Below are 21,571 nucleotides of genomic sequence, written 5' to 3'. Positions count from 1 at the left end.
ACTGTATTATCTCTCTGGCCCCAATTCTATTATTTCTTTTTTTTTTTTTTTTTTTTGGTTTTTGAGCCACACCTGTTGACGCTCAGGGGTTACTCGTGGCTATGCGCTCAGAAATCGCTCCTGGCTTGGGGGGACCATATGGGACACCTGGGGATCGAACCTCTGTCCTTCTTTGGCTAGCGCTTGCAAGGCAGACACCTTACCTCTAGCGCCACCTCACCAGCCCCTTTTTTTGGGGGGGGGTTGGGGCCACACCCGGCAGTGCTCAGGGGTTACTCCTGGCTATCTGCTCAGAAATAGCTCCTGACAGGCACGGGGGACCATATGGGATGCCTGGATTGGAATCAACCACCTTAGGTCCTGGATCGGCTGCTTGCAAGGCAAACACCGCTGTGCTATCTCTCCGGCCCCAGAATTTCACTTTCTAATTTTGCCTTCTGATTTTTTATTGGTCAGAAAACACCAAACTGCCCGATTTTAGGACTTTAAATTTTAAGACTACCAAAGCTTCTAGTGTCGTTAATAGATTACAGTGCAGTAGTGATTTTTAAACTGTTGAAATTGAAGCTTCTAATTTCTTCTCTCAGAACTGTTGAATTTGTCCATTGTAAATAATCATTTAGAAAAAATAATTCATTTTCAAGGGACCCAGAGTTTTAGCGCAGCAGCTTGCCTTGCAAGATCAACCCAGGTTTGATCCCCAGCATCATCCCCTGACCCGAGCCAGGAGTCAACCTATGTACCACTGGGTGTGGCCCAAAAGGAAAAAAGAAAAAATGTATAACCAGCATAAAAGCTGTATATATTTTTTATAATTAGATACTTCATTGTAATTAAAAGATATCATTTCTCCATTGTTATATTTTGTATAGTAGATTATAGTTGGGGTGGTTTTTTGTTTTTGTTTTTGCCTGGTTTTATAATCTGAACAAAGCATTTCTGGTTTATATTCTGTTGTCAGAGAAACTGGTGCTTTCAGACCTACAAAATATTTTTTTCCTTTGCATTTCCTAACGTTTTCATACAAAGTCTCTTTTTTTAGTGTATATTAAAACATTCTGTATGTTGCATTCAAATTACTGAAAAACTTTGCTTCTCTTCTCAAATTTTTTTTAAGATTAAAGATTATTGTATAAAGTTTCTCGATACTTAAGCCTTTGTTTATATTGTTCACACCTAGGATAGGGAAACAGTGAGTCGATTACAATTTCTAATAAAGGGGCTGGAGTGATAACACAGAGGGTAATGTATTTGCCTATTACAATTTCTAATAAAGGGGCTGGAGTGATAACACAGAGGGTAATGTATTTGCCTTACACGTCAACACGGGTTCAATCCCTGGGATCCTATATAGTCCCCTGAGCCTGCCAGAGTGACTTCTGAGTGCAGAGCCAACCCCTCAAAAAAAAACCCAGCCCCCAAAGGGACTCCAGCTTCCAAAAAGGCCCCCACTGCTTCAGCTTGCCTTGTATGAAGCTGCCTACAGCAGTCCCAACCCTGTTTCAAAACCCTGACACTACATATGGTTCCCTGAGCTCTCCAAACATTGCATAGGGTTTCCTGAGACCTTCAGGAATAATCTGGAACAGACCTATGTGTGGCCCATTCCCTTCCCCACCACACATACATAAAACTGTTCAGGTACTAACTGTGATCCCAGTAGCACAGCAAACTGTCAGGGAACTCAGGCGCACCACAGCCAATCAAATGTGGGATGCAAGCACTACAGCCTGGAGTTCAAACCCCCCCCCTTTAACCAAGTGGGGGAGGGCCATTTAATTTCTGCTAAACCCTAATCTGATTTAACTTTATTCTCTAATCCTAATCCTTGAACCATGGTCAAGATCTGGCTCCTACTCCCAGGTATCCCCCTAACTATATTTTTTAAATAAAGCCAATTCACTAAAAAAATAAAATAAAATTGGGGCTGGAGAGATGGCATGGAGGTAGGGTTTTTGCCTTTCATGCAGAAGGACGGTGGTTCGAATCCCAGTATCCCATATGGTCCCCCGAGCCTGTCAGGAGCGATTTCTGAGTGTAGAGCCAGGAGTAGCCCCTGAGCGCTGCTGGGTGTGACCCAAAAACAACAACAAAAAAATATTGGTATTTCCAACAAGTGCCCAAGACACAAGTATAGGAGCAGAAGAAATAGCTGCAGCTGAAACCTTAGTTCAATCCGGTACCACATGAGCATCCAGAGTGCTACAGGAAGTGACTTCCTGAGGGGGAGCAGGTGAATAGCTCCTGAGCTCTCTGAGGTGTGACAAGCTATTTAATTAAAATATGAATGCATGGGGCTGGGAAGGTGGCGCTATAGGTAAGGTAAGCCTTGCAAGCGCTAGGGTAGGACGGACCATGGTTCGATCCTGGCATCCCTTATGGTCTCCCCAAGCCAGGGGCGATTTCTTTTTTTTTTTTTTTTTTTTTTTTTTTTTGGTTTTTGGGCCACACCCGGCGGTACTCAGGGGTTACTCCTGGCTGTCTGCTCAGAAATAGCTCCTGGCAGGCACGGGGGACCATATGGGACACCGGGATTCGAACCAACCACCTTTGGTCCTGGATCAGCTGCTTGCAAGGCAAACACCGCTGTGCTATCTCTCCGGGCCCATAAAGCTAACTATTCCTGGACTCTTTTTTTTTGGGGGGGTCACACCCGGCACGGGATTCGAACCGATGACCTTCTGCATGAAAGGTAAATGCCTTACCTCCATGCTATCTCTCCGGCCCCTCAGGGGCAATTTCTGAGAGCATAGCCAGGAGTAACCCCTGAGCATCAAATGGATGTGGCCCCCCCAAAAAAATATGAATGCATATAGAGGCCTAAACGTTAGATAGTACAGTGGGTAAGGTGCTTGCCTTGCATGCAGCTGACCTGGATTTGATCCCGAGCACCTCATATATTCTCCTGAGCCCACTAGGAGTGATTCCTGAGTGCAGAGCTAAGTCATCCCTCAGCACAGCCAGTATGAACCAAAAAACAAAATTAGAAAAAGAAGAAGGGGGCCAGAGAGATAGCATGGAGGTAAGGCATTTGCCTTTCATGCAGAAGGTCATCGGTTTGAATCCTGGCATCCCATATGGTCCCCCGTGCCTGCCAGGAGCAATTTCTGAGCATGGAGCCAGGAGTAACCCCTGAGCACTGCCGGGTGTGACCCAAAAAACACAAACAGAAAGAAAGAAAGAAAAGAAAAGAAGAAGAATGCACATAAGTATCTTAGCCCCAGGTTTGACCCTCTATAACAGAAATGTCCCCCAGCAACGCCAGGGGGAATTTTCTTGGGGGTCACATTGGTAGTGTTCATTCACTCCCTGGCTGGAAAACATTTGGAAAGCCGGGTATCAAACCCAGCGATGGCTGCACCCTATCCACTGTACTACCATGCCTTCTTCCTAGAAGCAATAATTGTTTTTCTCTGGGGAGGAGAATCTACCTGTTTGATCATTTCAACAGTGACCTATATATTCCAAAAATAAAATCCTGGCATTTAAACTAGGTCATTGCTCATGCTAACTCTGTGACTATAAACTGTCATGACATTGCTGAGTGTCTGATACTAAAGGGAAAGGAAAATCCTTGGACAGGACAGTGCAGAACCGAGCACAAGAAGTTGTGTGGCTTGAGTTTCTCTCTGGCTATCCAAAGGCCTTCAATCTCATGGGCAGGAAGGGGTCAGCTAGGCCAGAACGGCGCCGTCCCATCCAAAAAAGCTCCTTGACCAGGCCAGCCAGCGCATCCAGGCCTGAATTCTTCGCCTTATTTAGGCCTCAAAAGCACCACCCAGCTGGAGCCACAGCCGGCCGGGTCATTGGGTAGAAGAAATGATTGACAGTCGCTCCTGACCCGGAAGCGAATCCTAGTCCCGCCCCCGCCGCTAGCTTCTCTGCCCCAGGCGTGGGTCACGCTCTCGCTCGTTCTCTTTCTGCCGCCATCTTGGCTCCGCGTCCCCCGCACGGTAAGCGCCGTCTTCGCCGTCCCGCTCTATCCGGTACCATCTGCCTCTCTGCCCGCTCAGACGCCCCGGGGGGCGAAAGCTAAGGGAAGCGGGTGGCTTCCTGAGGCCAGCGGGTTCCATATTACCCCGGGGAGCGTGGCTTTAGGGACCTCCGGACAAAATGGAATCTGGGGTTGGTGTCCTACCAAAAAGACTAGGGCGGAGAGGCCGAGCCCGCAGTCGGGGTTGGGGTTGGGGTCGGGGTGGAGAGCCGCTGCGGTGCGGGTGTGCAAAGTGTGTGTCTGCATTGGGGGCTCATGAGCCTGGAGGACCTGCCCGGGCCCCGAGTCTGGCGCCTGGGAATGGAGATCCGGCCGCGTCTCTGCAGTCGCCCCCGGTGTCTTTCCTCGCTGCAGTGATCGCTGCCTTTGGAACTTCCAAGTCGAATCCAACCAACTCCTGGAAACTCAGAGATCCTCACCACTCTCTGGGGTGAACCCCGAGTAAGCTTCATCATCTGCAGACCGAGGGGCCTTTAACTTCTTCCCCAGCCACTTTGGGGAAGGGGTGTCACACGCATTTTCTTTTTTGACAGCTTTTTTGATTGCTTTGGAAACTTAACTCCTGTGATGCATGCAGTCAGTTCAGGCCTCCTTTTTTTTTTTTTTTTTTTTTATCATTATTATTCCCTTTCTTTAGAAATGCCCGGTGAAGCCACAGAAACCGTCCCTGCCACGGAGCAGGAGCTGCCACAGCCCCAGGCTGAGACAGGTAGGTTACCCTAAGTTCCCCCTTGCCTTATTCGGGAAGAGTGAACCCTAAATAATTGGCTTTTAAAAAAGATCGGGAACCAAAGCTCTGTCCTGCTGTCTGGGTGGGTTATGGCAACTGTCTTGAAAGTAAGGTCAGCTTCTTAGGGCGCGCACCTTCCATGAGTAAGCCAGCCAGGGGAAGAGGACTCAGGGATTCTTACCTATTGAGAGTAGGAGGCCAAGGAGACCCGAGCTTTTGTGAGGTTCCAGCCAGCAGGTTGCGCCAAGGTTTTAGATGGCAGAGCTTGGCATGATGCCTTCATCACATGTCCGGATGATACTTGGGCTGCTGGTAAAGTGTCCTGCGGGGGCCTCATGAACCTCCCAGTTCGGTTAACTTGCTTTGTGGATTGGTGCAGAAAGATCTCTAGTGTACGTTGGGTAAGTGAGCTTTATCAACAGCTTCTCGGGATTCAAGGATTGAAATAAAACCTTTTCAATGCTCGTCAACTTTGAAATTAAAATACATGGGCGGGAGGGCTTTGTTTTAAGTCATTTTGCTGAGTCAATTGCAGAACTAAATTGAGGCTCTTGAAATTAAGAGCCATCTCGGGGTTTTGTTGTTCTTTGGGGGGGGGATTGTCTTTGTTTTCATTTATTAATTCCACTTGTTGCTTTAAGGCATTTTCTGTCTTGGATTTTAAAATAGAGTTGTTTGTAGTTGGAAATATTAGGGCTCTCGTTCCTCACCTGTCTCATTTTAACAGCTGAAGGGATTGGTAACAGCTGCTAGAAGAGGAAGCCCCTGAATTGAGGGGGGAGGTGAGATCCATGAAATCCAACTACAAGGGACTTACAGGGGAAAAGAAACCAAGGGCTTTTTGCTAAAGAACCTGTAATTTAATTGTTGGTGATACTTTAGAGAATCTCAAAACAATTGATTTTACATATATATGGGGACGGGGATTTAGATGAATAATAGGGAGTAACAGTTAAGGTTTGAAATAATATGCTCCAAAACTATCTTTAAAGTCCTGTTAAAATGACTTCTGGATCTTCTGAGCTTGCTGTAGTCTGATAAGCAAACATTGGGACCATGGTTGGTAGAATGAATTTGAAGACTGTCAGGGAATTGGTCAATACATAAAGCAACATTTGAGGCTTGTCTTAAGGACCAGTCAAAGGGAAAGGTTGAGTCGCTAAAACATTTGAAGACATTTGCGGCGTAATTGAATGATTTTTTAGTAGGATTCCTCAGATTAGTAGTTGAGTGAATTGGATTTGAATGCCATGTGGACTTGCTTTTTTTGAAATCCCAGGTGTTGTGCATTTGTTAATCAAAACAAATGCAATTTGTTGTCCTCCTGAATAATAGGCATGCTTGGTATTATTTCATCATTCAGAAAATCTTTTCACTAGATTTTATTTCGGTGTCAAATAGTTGCCTTGGAAGAGTGATTTAGACAGATGAAGGGGTGGGGATCCAATGTGGTGAGGAGTCAAGTCTCTGACTCCCTGCTTCAAAAATAGAACTACAGTCCGGTTTAACAAGTTAGGTTACAGATTCATAGCACAGTCCCTGCACTAACCAAACCCTCTCCCCTAAGGTCTAATCTAATATTGATGTTTGACATACAATCGGAAAGCTGGAGACCAAGCCAGTTCTGGTTGTTTTGGGGGGGGGGGAGCTTTGGGTTTGTTGGTTGGTTTGGGGTAAATAAACTAAGGCATAGGGAAATTAAGTGATGCTGTACTTAATACTTAGCATTAGATGTTTTTAAGTGTTTTGACTTTAGGAAGAATAAAATTAGATCAGGCATTACTTCCTAATCATCACCATTCCCTTATTCCTGTTTTTAGTATTTTGTTTCAGTGAGTTTGGGGTTGTAATGTAGAGGCTAACTCATCTGTTTTTGTAATTCTTTGCCTTTGAGATAAAAATAAGGAGTTAGGGTTCATTTGAAGAAGGAAAGAACACTAAGCATGCTTTCCCTCTGAAAAGTGTTGCTGCTGTGTAGAGGCTAATCTGTTGCACTTAAAACTATGGTCTCCACCCTAAAATAACTTAGGTATGATTTAGGCAGTGTGGGAGATGAAGAGGGAGAGTCTGCTAGAGTATGTTCCTGAAAGTTGCTATTGTTGCTGTCATCTTTGGCTAATGTGATGACTTTCATACGCAAATTTAAAATTTCAGTGTTCCTCTGAGGCATGTTGTGCCAAGTTGGGCTGCATAACTCACCTTTGTTTTTTTCCTTCCCTTTATTCCTCCTGCTTTTTTCCTCCAGCTATGCTTCCTGTGTCTTCAGCCTTGAGTGTCACTGCTGCCTTAGGGCAGCCTGAACCTACCCTACCCCCTCCTTGCTCCCTGGCATCCCAACAGTGCCCTCTGGCAACCCCTAACCAATCTTCCCCATTCCTTTCTCCATCACCTGTTGCCTCAGCAACCCCCTTTGAAAGTCCTCTTCCCCAGTCACCCTCTGGAACAACCCTGCCTTTAGGGGCTGTCCCTGATACCCCAACTTTCCTACCACATCTAATAGGGCCCCCAATTTCACCAGCTGCCTTAGCTCTGGCCTCTCCCATGATATCTACAACTCTAAAAGGTGCCCACTGCTCTTCAGCTCCCTTGGCTCTGGTGGCCTTGGCTCCCCACTCAGGTCAAAAAAGCTCTGCTTTTCCACCACACCCTCTGACTACATCAGTTGGTATAAAGGACTCAGGACCAGTGACATCTCTATCAGCTCCTATTCCTTCCTTAGAACCAAAGACCTCCCCTACTGAAGCTCCCTCTCAAGAAGTCCCAACACCAAAAGCTCCCCCCATCTCTCCAGGTTTAGTTAGTGCTGGTCCATCCCATTTTGTTACTCCCTTGGCCCCTGTTCAATCTGAAGTAGCCTCATGTTTTCAGGCTCTACCTGCTACTTCCCTTGCTCTCACTTCCCCTCAGATCAAAGGCATCCCTATTTCCTCAGCTCTCACCTCTCCACAGAACCTTGTGGACCTCAGCCTAAAGAGAGGACCCCTTAATCCACCAGCCACCTTATCTCTTTCGCCCTCATCTATTCCTGTGACTTCCAACACTCCCTCAGTTTTGCATACTTCTCTGGGCTCCCACCTTGCACAGTTAAATCAGATTTCTCCTGGTTCTCTTATCCAATCTTTAGCTCAGACAGGCCCAAATGTCCTGTCTGATCCACAAGTAGCTCATCCTGTAGGGGAACCTTGCTCTCAGAAATCTGTAAGTTCTCCTCTTCCTTCCAAAAATGAGACGATTCCAACTTCTTTGGCTTCTTTTCCAGTGGAGACTCCAACTTTCTCTTTGACTTTTCCTCAAGGTCCTTCTCCCTCCACTAGCATAGCTTCTTATACCCTTTCTGGTTCCTCTGCTGTTGCTGCCTCTTCTCTGCCATTATTTTCTACAGCTTCTCTCACCAAAGGTTTTTCTAATACTAGTCATCATCAGTCTTCTGTGGGAACCACCCCACCAGTAAAGACTAATACCTCTGTACCTTCTGTTGCACCTACTACTACTTCTACTCAGGTAGCTTCTTGTGTTTCTCCAGTTTCATCTGGTCTCTCAAACAGTAAGGACACCACTTCCCATGCTGCTTTGGCTGTGACAGCATCTTTGACTTCCAAACAGCTTTCTGTTTCTACAGTAGCAACTACTCTGGGAATACCAGCCTCTCCTTTACCTACTCCTGAGGACCCCAGAAGTGTCCCTACTTCGAGGTTGGTCAAGTTCCCAGCCCAGAAAGATCTCCAAACTGTACCCGCCTCCCTTGAAGGAATCCCTGTTTCACCAATCCAAGCAGGACTCCCAACTTCATTACCATTAGCCCTGGCAGCTGCTAAAAATTCCATCTCTCCTCAGAATACATCATCTTCTGAATCCCTCGTAGCAAAGAAAAGCCTTACAGAGCCTCTCCCTGGAGCTAAGTCATCCACTTCTCCTGTGAGTGGCAGTTCCCCCACATTTATGATCAAGACAGATACTTTTGCAAGTCCAGGCCCTGCTGGTGCTCAACCTACAAGTCCTCTCACTGCCCCAACAGTAACCACATTTCCTCTGGGTAGTACTATCACAGTTGGTGTGGCTTCTGCCGGTGCCAAAGGCAGCTGTCCTACAACTGTAGCCAGCGCTTTGTTGGATGGAGCTGACTCTTTAGCTTCTAAAAGCCAGTCTGCCCAAAAGGGCACTCCTCCTGCTTTACCCTTGATGGTTCCAACCTCAGAAATTTGCCCTGTAACTTCATCTATGACTTTACCCCAGAATGTTTTGGGTGCTATAGGACAGACCTCTGCAGTTCTCAAGTCTGAGCTTGCTCACTCTTCTCCAACTGGTCCTTCAGAAGCAAAAAAAAATGTTGGTATTTCTCAAACCTCAGCTTTGACATCTGAGGTTTTTAATAAAGGATTCCCATTTGAGGATCCCAATACTTCGGTTACTGAATCTTCCAAAGGAATTAACCTAGCCAGCCCCCCATCTTCTTTAGGGCCTAGTATGTCTCCTCAAACTAAAAGACTTCCAACCAAAAATGATTCAGTTACTTCTACTACCTTAACTTTTGATCCTTCTGTTTCTAAACATGTTTTTTCAGATACTCCTACTGAAAATCTCTCATCCCTTATTTCTCCACTCGAAATTTCTTTCCTTCCAGAAGTCAATCTCACTTTTCAGGACCCTAAAGAATTACTAACCAAAAAATACCCTTCTACTCTTCCCTCCCCCAAAGGAGCCCCACCCCCTCCACCTCCCAAAATGGCTTCTTCTCCCCCAGCTAAGGCTCCTGTCTCCCTCAAAGAGTCCCTGCCAATCCCATTCATCAAAGGAACCCCTACCCCCTCAACTGCAACTCCTCCTCCTGAAAGGGTCCTTTCTGACCCTTCCCCCAAAGGGAAGGAGATCCTCCCATCATTGACTCCTTCCATTGAGGACCCCCCAGCAACCTTGTTTCCCCAGGGAGTAACCCCTATTTCCTCCTTTGCAACTCCACCCTCATCCAAAAAGTCCCCAGCACCTCCATCCCCAAAAGAACCCTCAACTTCCTCAGATGTGATCCCACCTTTCCCCAAAAGAACCCCAGATATGCCATTTCCTGAAGACTCCTTCACTCCTTCGGCGTCTCCCTCTCAAACAACTCCAGCAATTTCATTATCCCAGGGGGCCTCTGCTAGCTTAACTACGTCTTCTCCCTCCCCCAAAGAGTCTCCAGCTCCCAAAGGGACCCCAGTAATCCCAGTTGCCAAAGAAGCCTCTGTTCCTATAGCTGAGTCCCCCAAGAAGTTTCCGACCACTAAAGGTGTCCCAGCTTTTAAAGATACTCCTGCTCTCTCAGCTCAATCCTTCAAGGATTCCCCAACCCCCAAGGGGCCTCCTGATACATCAGCTGAACTGCTCAAAGAGACAACAGCCTCCAAAAAGGCACCAGCTACCCTAGTCTCTGAAGAGGCCCCTTCTTCCCCAGCACAGCTTCCCAAGGAGTTCTCAGCCTCCAAAAAAGGACCAGTTTCCCCTGGCTCCAAAGGGAACTTCTCTCCTTCAGCTCAGTCACTCGAGTCAGAAGCCCTCAAAGTGGCCCCAACTTCTAAAGATACTCCCACTCCCTCAGCTCAACCTCCTAAAGGGACTCCAGCTTCCAAAAAGGCACCAACCCCCAAACAGGACCCCACTCCTTCCACTCAGCCCCCCAAGGAGTCTCTGGCATCCAAGGGGGCCCCAACTTCTGAAGATACCCCCCCTCCCTCAGCTCAACCCCCTAAAGAGTCCTCAATCCCCAAGGGAACTCCAGCTTCCAAAAAGGCACCAGATGCCCCAACCTCCAAAGAGGCCCCCATTCCCTCAACTCAGTCACCCAAGGAGTCTCCAACCCCCAAGGGGGCCCCAACTTCTAAAGATGCCCCCACTCCCTTAGCTCAATCCCCTAAAGAAACCTCAGCTTCCAAAAAGTTACCAACTACATCCTCCAAACAGGAACCCATTCCTTCAACTCAGTCTCCCAAAGAGTCACTAGCATCCAAGGGGCTCCCAACATCTGAAGATAATCCCCCTCCCGTAGCTCAGTCCACTAAAGAACCCCCAGTCCCCAAAGGGACTCCAGCTTCCAAAAAGACATCAACCCCCAAACAGGAACCCACTCCTTCAGCTCAGCCCCCCAAGGAGTCTCTGGCATCCAAGGGGGGCCCAACTTCTGAAGATAACCCCACTCCCTCAGCTCAACCCCCTAAAGAGTCCCCAATCCCTAAGGGGACTCCAGCTTCCAAAAAGGCACCAACTGCCCCAACCTCCAAAGAGGCCCCCATCCCCTCAACTCAGTCCCCCAAGGGGGCCCCAACTTCTAAAGATGTCCCCACTCCCTTAGCTCAACCCCCCAAAGAAACCTCAGCTTCCAAAAAGACACCAATTACCCCAACCAACAAACAGGATCTCATTCCCTCAGCTCAGCCCCACAAGGAGTCAACAACCCCCAAGGGAACCCCATCTTCTAAAGATGCACCCACTCCCTCAGCTCAACCCCTCAAAGAACCCCCAGCCCCCAAAGGGACTCGACCTTCCAAAAAAGCACCAACTACCCCAACCTCCAAACAGGACCCCACTCCTTCAGCTCAGCTCCCCAAGGACTCTCTGGCATCGAAGGGGGCCCCAACTTCTGAAGATAACCCCACTCCCTCAGCTCAACCCCCTAAAGAGTCCCCAGCCCCCAAGAGGACTCCAGCTTCCAAAAAGGCACCAACTACCCCAACCTCCAAAGAGGCCCCCATTCCCTTGGCTCAGCCCCCCAAGGACTCTCCAGTTCCCACAGGGACTCCAACTTCTAAAGATGCCCCCACTCCCTCAGTTCAACCCCCCAGAGAACCCCCAGCCCCCAAAGGAACTTCAGCTTCCAAAAAGGCACCAACTACCCCTAACTCCAAAGAGGCTCCCACTCTCTCAGCTCAACCCCCCAAGGAACCCCCAGTCCCCAAAGGGACTCGACCTTCCAAAAAGGCACCAACTACCCCAACCTTCAAACAGGAACCCACTCCTTCAGCTCAGCCACCCAAGGACTCTCTGGCATCCAAAGGGGCCCCAACTTCTGAAGATACCCCCACTCCCTCAGCTCAACCCCCTAAAGAGTCCCCAACCTCCAAAGAAGCCCCCAATTCATTAGCTCAATCCCCCAGTGAAACCCCAGCCCCCAAAGGAACTTCAGCTTCCAAAAAGGCACCAACTACCCCTAACCCCAAAGAGGCTCCCACTCTCTCAGCTCAACCCCCCAAGGAACCCCCAGTCCCCAAAGGGACTCGACCTTCCAAAAAGGCACCAACTACCCCAACCTCCAAACAGGAACCCACTCCTTCAGCTCAGCCACCCAAGGACTCTCTGGCATCCAAGTGGGCCCCAACTTCTGAAGATACCCCCACTCCCTCAGCTCAACCCCCTAAAGAGTCCCCAACCTCCAAAGAAGCCCCCAATTCATTAGCTCAATCCCCCAGTGAAACCCCAGCCCCCAAAGGGGCTTCAGCTTCCAAAAAGGCACCGACTACCCCAACTTCCAAAGAGGCTCCCACTCCCTCTGCTCAGCCCCCCAAAGAGGCTTCAGCTTCCAAAAAGGCACCAACTACCACAACTTCCAAAGAGGCTCCCACTCCCTCTGCTCAACCCCCCAAGGAGTCTCCAGTCCCCTCAGGGGCCCCAACTTCCAAAGATGCCCCTACTCCCTCAGCTCAACCCCCCAAAGGGGCTTCAGCTTCCAAAAAGGCACCGACTACCCCAACTTCTAAAGAGGCCCCCACTCCCTCTGCTCAGCCCCCCAAGGAGCCTCCAGTCCCCTCAGGGGCCCCAACTTCTAAAGATGTCCCTACTCCCTCAGCTCAACCCCCCAAAGGGGCTTCAGCTTCCAAAAAGACACCAACTACCCCAACTTCTAAAGAGGCCCCCACTCCCTCTGCTCAGCCCCCCAAGGAGTCTCCAGTCCCCTCAGCTCAACCCCCCAAAGAGGCTTCAGCTTCCAAAAAGGCACCAACTACCACAACTTCCAAAGAGGCTCCCACTCCCTCTGCTCAGCCCCCCAAGGAGTCTCCAGTCCCCTCAGGGGCCCCAACTTCCAAAGATGCCCCTACTCCCTCAGCTCAACCCCCCAAAGGAGCTTCGGCTTCCAAAAAGGCCCCCAAAGGGACTACAGCCTCCAAAAAGGCACCAACTACCCCAACCTCCAAGGAAGTCTCCATTCCCTCAGATCAGCCCCCCAAGGAGTCTTTAGCTTTCAAAGAGGCCCCAGCTTCTAAAGATACCCCCACTTCCTTCACTCAACCCCCTAAGGAATCCCAAATCCCCAAGGGAGCCCCAACATCAGAAGATACTTCCATTCCCTCAATCCAACAATCTAAAGAACTGCCAGCCCCAAAAAAGACTTCAGCTTCCAAAAAGGCATCTACCCCAACCCCCAAAGAGGCCCCCACTTCCTCAGCTCAGCCCCCCAAGGAGTCTCAAACCCCCAAAGGGGCTTCGGCTTCCCAAAAGGCCCCATCCTCCAAAGAGGCCCCCTCTTCTTCAATTCAGCCTCCCAAGGAGTCTCCAGCCCCCAGAGGGGCTTCAGCTTCCAAAAAGGCCCCAATTATCTCAACCTCTGAAGAGGCCTCCACTCTCTCAACTCAACCCCCTAAGGAATCTCCAGTTTCCAAAGAGGCCCCCACTTCTTCAACTCAACCTCCCAAGGAGTCTTCAGCCCCCAAAGGGGCTCCAGCTTCCAAAAAGGCATCAACTTCCAAAGAGGCTCCTAGTCTCCCAGCTCAACCCCCTGAGTCCCCAGCTCCCAAAGTGGCACCACCTTCCAAAAAGGCCCCAACAACTCCAATCTCCAAAGAAGTTCCAACTCCTTCATTTCTGATTCCTGAGTCCACCAATGTCATCCCAGTATCAAAAGACCTCTCCATTCCTTCAGCCCAGCCCCCTGAAGTATCCACAGCCCCCAAACATGCAGTAGCAATTCTAGCCTCCAATGAGGCCCCTACTTCAACTCTGCCTCCAAAGGAATCCCCAGACCCCAAAGAGCCCCCTAAAACAACACCTATTTCTATTCCCTCTGCTCTGATTCCTCAGTCTCCGAAAGGGGGCCCAGCAACTCCCACCTCCAAAAGGACATCAACTTCCCCAGTCAGCAAAGACCTGCCCTCGGTTCAACCTGCCAAGGACTCTGTAACCCTCAAAGGCACCCCAGCAATTTTATCCAATGAGGCCTCTGCTCCCTCTTTGGAGTCTCCAGCCTCTAAAATGTTATCAGCTGCTGTAGTGCCCAAAGGTGCCCCAGCAACTCCAGCCTCCAAAGAGGTCCCCACATCCTCTGTTCATACTCCCAAGAAATCCCCAGACCTCAGCAGAACCCCAACAACTCCATCAGCCAAAAGAACGACAACTACCCGAGCTGCTAAGGGGGCTTCCACTTCTGTAGCTCTTTCCTCCCCTGAAGAATCCCCAGGGTCAGATTCCCTTCAGGCATCTAAAATGCTCTCAATTCAGAAAAACACAACTTCTCAAAAAGGTTCACCAGCTAGTAAGAGTCCTACTTTAGATCCCCCAGCCAAGAGAGGCACCGGAGAAGCCCTGGCTACAGCGCTGGCAGCTCCCCCTCTGAGGGGCTCTTCCAAGACTACAGAGACCCTCCCTATTTCACCCTTAAAGGGCAAAGATGCTTTGAGTTGCCCCTTGGTTCCTCCTGGGTCTGAAGCATCTACTCCTGTAGCTGTACCTGCTGCTGAGAAGGGCCTGCTTAGGGCTGGATCAGCGTCTGTCTCTGCAGCACCCACTCCTTCAGCCTCTCTGCCTCTTGCTCCCTCCCCAGTCCCCCCTCTGCTTCCCAAACAGCAAATTCTGCCGTCCTCACCTGGGCTGGTACTGGAATCACCCTGTAAGCCCTCAGCCCCTGCTGATGAGGATGAGCTGCCGCCTCTGATTCCCCCGGAACCAATCTCGGGGGGAGTGCCTTTCCAGTCGGTCCTCGTCAACATGCCCACCCCCAAACCTGCTGGGATCCCTGTCCCAGCCCCCTCTGCCAAGCAGCCTGTTCTGAAGAACAACAAGGGTATTTGCCTTGGTTTGCTGTGTGCATGGTGTGTCGCCCACACCCCTCCTGGGGCTACCCACCATACTAACCCTAGGATGCGCCGCTTTCTCCAGAGTAGATGCTTGTGTTTTGACATAGAATATAGAATGATTATTTTCAGTGCAAAATCTCTAGGATTATGAAACAGACTCTTGGTTTTCATCACCTCAGATAGTCCATCGCAGATACCTTGTTTAATGTCCAAACTAATCCTGGGTGTGCTTTTTTTAACCTAACTGATCTGAGGACATTGAAAACCAAGACTTAATAGATCTTCAAATTGCTCTAATTCTGTCACGTAACTAACCTTATCCCTGGGCCTGGGCTTTACTAAAATATTGGAAATTCTAGAACTATTTTCTTTTCAGTTACCATAACTTAGTAATGACCAGTTGCCCAGGAACTCCTTTATTAAAGACCTATTTTCCATAAGCCTGAGAGTGGTATAAGTATATGCTTTTGTTTCCTCTATAGTCTTTGTTGATGCTTGGCTTTTCAATTAAGGAAAATTTAAGATAAGAGTTAAGTGTGGAAGAAATGGTAGTCACAGGGCAATATGTAATGGAGGTGACTGTAGGCTGGCATCGCCAAGAACCTGCTGTATTGATTAGATCAAATAGCTAGCTGGGTGTTTTGAGGATCAGGTCAAATGTGTGTACACAACTGCTTCTGGCCTTCCCCAACCCTAAATGAAGAGAAGCATTTCAACAATGAGATCTTATGTTTTGTTTTTTTCACTTAAAGTGTATCATGATTTGTCTGCCAGAACTTTTCTGAAGTGGTTGAGCTTTCCCCCTTCACATACTTCTGGGAATTGAACCCTGGACCTTGCACACAAGGCCTGTGCTTTTTTGCTGAGCCACTTCCCAGTTCAGAACTAATGGAGTGGAACTTGGATTTACACGAGTCATTGGTGTTTTTGTCTGTGCCAAGAAATGAAGGCTTTGAAGGAAAGTGAGAAATGCTTGGGTATTTCTAGCAATTACCTCTTGGGGGCTGGGTCCTTAATAGATGTGTACACACAAGGTTGTGACTTAAATTAGAAGCTACCCAGTTGTCTTTTACACAACATGGTTCTCCATTTAACTTGTAAGCATTAAACTAACTAGTGACTCTGTAGTTCAGGTAGGGTGTGATGAAGTGCCTCCTTCTAATCTGTAAAATAGTAAGTGTATGTGTCATCTTAGGATCTGGGACAGAATCTGACAGTGATGAATCAGTACCAGAACTTGAAGAACAAGATTCTACACAGGCAACCACACAGCAAGCTCAGGTGGGTGTTCCTTACTACAGGAGAGAGGAAGAGGTTGTTTGAAATATTTTTAAATTACAACCTTCATAAAGTGGAAACCACATGCAATTGTGGTATCCAGGCTTCAGACTCCAGTTTACTCATAGCTGCTATGTCTTTTTAGCTGGCAGCAGCAGCTGAGATCGATGAAGAACCAGTTAGTAAAGCAAAACAGAGCCGGAGTGAAAAGAAGGCAAGGAAGGTAAGGTTTTAATTCATAAACATAGAGGCCAGAGAGAGAACATGGAGATAGGGCTTTTGCATGCATGCAGAAGAAGGACGGTGGTTCGAATCCTGGCATACCATATGGTCCCCTGGGAGTGACCCCTGATCACCACCAGGTGTGAAAAAAATGAATCATAAACATACATTACAGTACTGATGAAGCTAGAGTTGTGTTCTTGGGAGTGGTACGATTATGTTAAAAGTTACGTTGCAGATGGGCCGGAGAGATAGCATGGAGGTAAGGCATTTGCTTTGCATGCAAAAGTACGGTGGTTTGAATCCCGACATCCCATATAGTCCCCCAAGTCTGCCAAGAGCAATTTCTGAGCATAGAGCCAGGAGTAACCCTTGAGCACAGCCGGGTGTGACCGAAAAAATAAAAAAAAGTTACGTGGCAGAAAACCCAGTAGCGGTAAAGTGTTTAAATCCTGGTCTTTTTTTTATTATTATTCCTTAGGCTATGTCCAAATTGGGTCTTCGACAAGTTACAGGGGTTACTAGAGTCACGATTCGAAAATCTAAGAATATCCTCTTTGTCATCACAAAACCAGATGTCTATAAGAGCCCAGCTTCAGATACCTACATAGTTTTTGGGGAAGCAAAGGTGAGTAGTTTTCCTGGAAACTGTCTAGGATTTCTCAACCTCAGTGTTGTTTTGATTCATGACCTCTTTGGAGGGCTATCCTGTGTCTTAGATATTTAGCAGAATCACAAAGAGTGTAACAATCAAAAAGACTAAATATTAATGGATGGATGTCCTTGGGGGACAGCCCTTCATCCAGTTGAGACCTACCACTCACTACTTTAGACTCTTCTCTTTATGTTGATATCTATTTATGGCTAAATTTAGAAAAGATGTGATTTACTATAAACTGTATTCTCCTTTTCCTGCAGATTGAAGATTTATCTCAACAAGCACAGCTAGCAGCTGCTGAGAAATTCAAAGTTCAAGGTGAAGCTGTCTCAAGCATTCAGGAAAATACACAGACTCCAACTGTACAGGAGGAGAGTGAAGAGGAAGAGGTATTTAAGAGAATCTTACATTTTCTGCTGGTAGTCACACTTGTATTGGTGACTTAATTATAGCTTCTTTTTTTGTTTTGTTTTGTTTTGTTTTTGGGCCATACTGGGCAGTGCTCAGGGGTTACTCCTGGCTGTCTGCTCAGAAATAGCTCTTGGCAGGCATGGGGGACCATATGGGACACCGGGATTCGAACCAACCACCTTTGGTCCTGGATCGGCTGCTTGCAAGGCAAACACCGCTGTGCTATCTCTCCAGGCCCAATTATAGCTTCTTCTTTTTTTTTTTTTGGTTTTTGGGCCACACCCTGTGACGCTCAGGGGTTACTCCTGGCTATGCTCAGAAGTTGCTCCTGGTTTCTTGGGGGACCATATGGGACGCCGGGGGATCGAACCGAGGTCCGTCCTAGGCTAGCGCAGGCAAGGCAGGCACCTTACCTCCAGCGCCACCGCCCGGCCCCCAATTATAGCTTCTTAATCTCATTTTGTTAAGTGCTTTGGGGATTGTATTAAAAATTAGATTCAAGCGAACCGGAGCATAGCACAGAGGTAAGGCGTGAGTGCAGAGCCAGGAGTAATCCCCAAGTGTTGACTGTTGCCCAAGCCCCCACCCACCCCAAAAAACAAAAACCTGGATTCAAGAGATGGGAGGGGTGGTGGTGCAAGCGGTAGGGTGTTTTCCTTGTGCGCACTAGCCTAGGATGGACCACTGTTCAATCCCCCAGTGTCCCATATGATCCTCAAGCCAGGGTTGATTACTGAGTGCATAGCCACGAGTAACCCCTGACATCACCGGGTGTGCCCCCCCCCCCAAAATAAGGCAAAATATTTAGGGGAGGCATACTACAGCAGGTCAGCCTAAATGTAATCCCCATCATCCCACGTGGTCCCCCAAACCCATGAGGATTAAGTCCTAAACACTGCCAGGTGTGGTATTCATGCATGCATGCTTCCCCCAAAATCAAGAGACACATCCAAAGAAAAGCATTGCCTTCATTGATAAAAGATTTTTTTCCCTCTCAGGTTGATGAAACAGGTGTGGAAGTTAAGGATATAGAATTGGTCATGTCACAAGCAAATGTGTCTAGAGCAAAGGCAGTCCGAGCCCTGAAGAACAACAGTAATGATATTGTAAATGCTATTATGGTACGTGTCCACGCATTTAGTTCTTATCTTGTCTCTGCCCTATCCAATTACATGTTCTTCCTACCTCCCCACACCCCATACTCCCTAATATACTGATTAGGAAGATATACTCAAATTCTATTCTGAGTTGCCTTGTTTTTAAGTGATATTAATTCTTTGTTTGCCTGTAACCTCCTCTGATGACCTATTTTTCTCTTTGCAGGAATTAACAATGTAACCATCTGGAAAAATGGAGACCCTTTTTTTGGTGTTTCAAAAGAGTAATTACAGCTTGGTTTGAAATTTGTACTGTTTCTATCATTAATAAAGTTATGGCTTCTTGTTGGATGAACTCTGTCTCCTTAATATCTCTCCCACTCTGAAAAATGTAGACTCTGGGAGGCAAATTCCCTAATGTGGGCCACTAAGCAAGATTATTACATTTAAAATCTCAGATTCAGTTAAAAGGGATTGGCTGGGGCCCGGAGAGATAGCATAGCGGCTTGCAAGCAGCTGATCCAGGACCAAAGGTGGTTGGTTCGAATCCCGGTGTCCCATATGGTCCTCGTGCCTGCCAGGAGCTATTTCTGAGCAGACAGCCAGGAGTAACCCCTGAGCACCGCCGGGTGTGGCCCAAAAACCAAAAAAAAAAGGGGGGGGGGATTGGCTGAATGTTTGCCTTGCATACTGCTGCCACAGGGTCAATATTTCAAGGACCACCAGATGTAGTACCTGATTACAGAATCAGAAAGCACTGCTTGGGGGGACGGACAGCAATAGCAGGACACAGCAGGGTTTGCTTGTTCCCCTGCATCCCATATGTTCCCCTCTTACCCCCATTCCCCATTCTTCCTTTGTAACCTTACCTGCTAGTAAGACCTGCCCATTTTTTCTGGGGGGGGGGGTGTGTGTCTTGGAGAGGTAACAAAAGATTGCCTCAGGAGCAGGAAGGGGATTGGGAGGAAGGATGGGGAGAGGAAAAAGCCACAGGAGGGGAGATGGCTGAAAGAGGTTGATTGCAGGGCTAATTATGAATCTGGTTTTTGGTGAGGTGGCTCTAGAGGTAAGGTGTCTACCATGCAAGTATTAGCCAAGGAAGGACTGTGGTTCGAGCCCCTGGTGTCCCATATGGTCCCCCCAAGCCAGGGGAGATTTCTGAGAGCTTAGCCAGGAGTAACCCCTGAGCATCAAACGGGTGTGGCCCCAAAAACAAAAAAAAATGAATCTGGCTTTGAAAGGTTATGATAGGCCACACATGTTGACTAGGGCCTTGAATAAAGGTTTCTCCTGAAACCTGACTGATGTGAGTCTTCCTCGCCGCCGCCCTGAACCCGCAGACCCGCCAGCTGAAGGGGGTTGCAGACACTTGGCCTGGGCTGCAGGAGAATGGCCTATCACCCTCCATCACCATTCAGCCCCATCCAAGAGTGTTATTCTACAGTCCCCCAACCTTCCTGGAACAATTTATTTCTGATTGCTGAGCCAGGAGTAACCTATGAGCAATACCAGGTATGGCCCAAAAAGAAGAAAAGTATTTTCACTTTTTTTTTTTTTTGGGCCACACCCAGTAACACTCGGGTTACTCCTGGCTATGCGCTCAGAAGTTGCTCCTGGCTTGGGGGACCATATGGGACACCGGGGGATCGAACCGCAGTCCACCGCAGTCCGTCCAAGGCTAGCGCAGGCAAGGCAGGCACCTTACCTTTAGCGCCACCGCCCGGCCCCAAGTATTTTCACTTTAAACCTAAGCTTAAGGTTTAGAGAAATAGGTCAGAGATAAAGGCACTTGCCTGGATCATGGCTGGGGGAACAGTTCAATCTCCAGCGCTGTGTATGGTCCCTCGAGCACAGGAGAGATGCCTGAGTATATCCAGTTGTGTCCTAATACCTATGTACTCCTGTCCCCTAAATAAACTGCCGCCTGTTGTGAGGTGTTATATTAGACAGGGGTCCTCAAACTATGTCCCACCAGTCACCTACCAAGAACATTTATCCCCAGCCCACTGGGTTGTTTTTTTTGTTTGTTTTTGCCACTGCTGCCTGTCCTTTCAACAGCAAATTCGTCCTTGTCCCACAGCGCAGGTATGAGGTGTGCACCGCACTCTCCAACTCGCTCTCCTTTCAATCTCCAGTCTAATAGGAACATCTGAAATCTCCAACTAGATTCACTGATGCACACTGCATCATTTGTTACGACTAGCAGTGACAAATATGGAACCAGACATTGACACCTTATTAGCCAAAATCAAGCCCATAGTTCTCATTGAAGTACTGGTAGGTTTGCTGATTTAACTTTACTTGTTCTTCATTTTAAATACTATGTTTTTTCACTTTTTGTTCTGGTTGGTTGTTCTTTTGTTTTACTTCAAAATAAAGATGTGCTGTGTGCATAAGAATTTGTTAGTAATTTTTTTTTAAAGTTTGACCTACAGTCTATGAAACAGTGAACTGGCTTACTGTTTAAGTAAAGTTAGAGGCCTGGGGCCAGAGTGATGGCACAGGGCTTAAGGCGTCTGCCTTGTGCGCACTAGCCTAGGACAGACCGCTGTTCGATCCCCCAAGCCAGGAGCAATTTCTGAGTAGAAAGCTAGGAGTAACCCCTGAGCATCACCGGGTGTGGCCCAAAAACCAAAAAAAATAAAGTTTGAGGACCCTTATATTAAACCATCTGCAGTAGTAAAAGCTCATCTGGCCTTTGAGAAGTAATGCATAATAGGTTTGAATGGTGGGAGGGAGCACTTTGTAGAAAATTATACACAATAGTAGACATTTACTACCAACATTTGGGGGACCAATGCCCAATAGTGTTCAGGGTTTACTCCTGATTCTTTACTCAGGGATTACTCCTGTTAGGGCTTGAGATATCGGGAGTGTCAAACTGGCAATGTGCAAGGGAAACACTACCAATCCCTTGCTCAACATTTGGAGTGGGGAGTTTGGCCACACCCAGCGATCTTCAGTGGTTACTTGTACTCAGGAAATCATGTAAGCAATGCCTTATCTCTGGTGCCACTATCAACAGTTTGGGGGGGGGGTTTGTGGTGGGGGAGGGTCACACCCAGTAGCGCTCAGGGGTTACTCCTGGCTTTGCTCAGAAATCACCCATGGCAGGTTTGGAAGGACCATATGGAATGCTGGGATTTG

General features: G+C 47.9%; 2 protein-coding genes across 2 annotated transcripts; both read left to right on the top strand.

Annotated features, from left to right (window-relative positions):
• Positions 1 to 3,883: 3,883 nt before the first annotated feature.
• On the top strand, positions 3,884 to 18,779 carry LOC126023029 (nascent polypeptide-associated complex subunit alpha). The gene is made up of 8 exons (XM_049784077.1): positions 3,884 to 3,953; positions 4,632 to 4,703; positions 15,954 to 16,039; positions 16,182 to 16,259; positions 16,740 to 16,886; positions 17,177 to 17,305; positions 18,326 to 18,448; positions 18,651 to 18,779. Exons 2-8 carry the CDS (start codon positions 4,634 to 4,636, stop codon positions 18,663 to 18,665), a joined length of 648 nt encoding a protein of 215 aa, XP_049640034.1. The 5' UTR covers positions 3,884 to 3,953; positions 4,632 to 4,633; the 3' UTR covers positions 18,666 to 18,779.
• Positions 6,733 to 15,269, top strand: LOC126022891 (nascent polypeptide-associated complex subunit alpha, muscle-specific form-like). The gene is made up of 7 exons (XM_049783909.1): positions 6,733 to 9,239; positions 9,336 to 9,546; positions 9,682 to 11,065; positions 11,561 to 11,593; positions 12,701 to 13,930; positions 13,985 to 14,745; positions 15,241 to 15,269. The coding sequence occupies exons 1-7, from the start codon at positions 6,972 to 6,974 to the stop codon at positions 15,267 to 15,269; spliced, it is 5,916 nt and encodes a 1,971-aa protein (XP_049639866.1). The 5' UTR covers positions 6,733 to 6,971.
• Positions 18,780 to 21,571: the final 2,792 nt, after the last annotated feature.

This window comes from Suncus etruscus, chromosome 11 (genome assembly GCF_024139225.1).
Source record: "Suncus etruscus isolate mSunEtr1 chromosome 11, mSunEtr1.pri.cur, whole genome shotgun sequence".
Classification (NCBI taxonomy): Eukaryota; Metazoa; Chordata; class Mammalia; order Eulipotyphla; family Soricidae; genus Suncus; species Suncus etruscus.
The sequence above is the reverse complement of the archived record's forward strand: the minus strand, read 5'-3'. Positions and strand labels throughout refer to the sequence as shown.

Excerpts from the sequence above, each read along its gene's own strand:
- LOC126023029 (XM_049784077.1), top strand. The coding sequence starts at position 4,634 with ATGCCCGGTGAAGCCACAGAAACCGTCCCTGCCACGGAGCAGGAGCTG. Across the intron at positions 4,704-15,953 it reads ACAGCCCCAGGCTGAGACAG|GATCTGGGACAGAATCTGAC; the intron begins GTAGGTTACCCT and ends GTGTCATCTTAG. Across the intron at positions 16,260-16,739 it reads GTGAAAAGAAGGCAAGGAAG|GCTATGTCCAAATTGGGTCT; the intron begins GTAAGGTTTTAA and ends ATTATTCCTTAG.
- LOC126022891 (XM_049783909.1), top strand. The coding sequence starts at position 6,972 with ATGCTTCCTGTGTCTTCAGCCTTGAGTGTCACTGCTGCCTTAGGGCAG. Across the intron at positions 13,931-13,984 it reads CCCTCTTTGGAGTCTCCAGC|CTCCAAAGAGGTCCCCACAT; the intron begins CTCTAAAATGTT and ends AGCAACTCCAGC. Across the intron at positions 14,746-15,240 it reads TGTTCTGAAGAACAACAAGG|TCTTTGTTGATGCTTGGCTT; the intron begins GTATTTGCCTTG and ends TTTCCTCTATAG.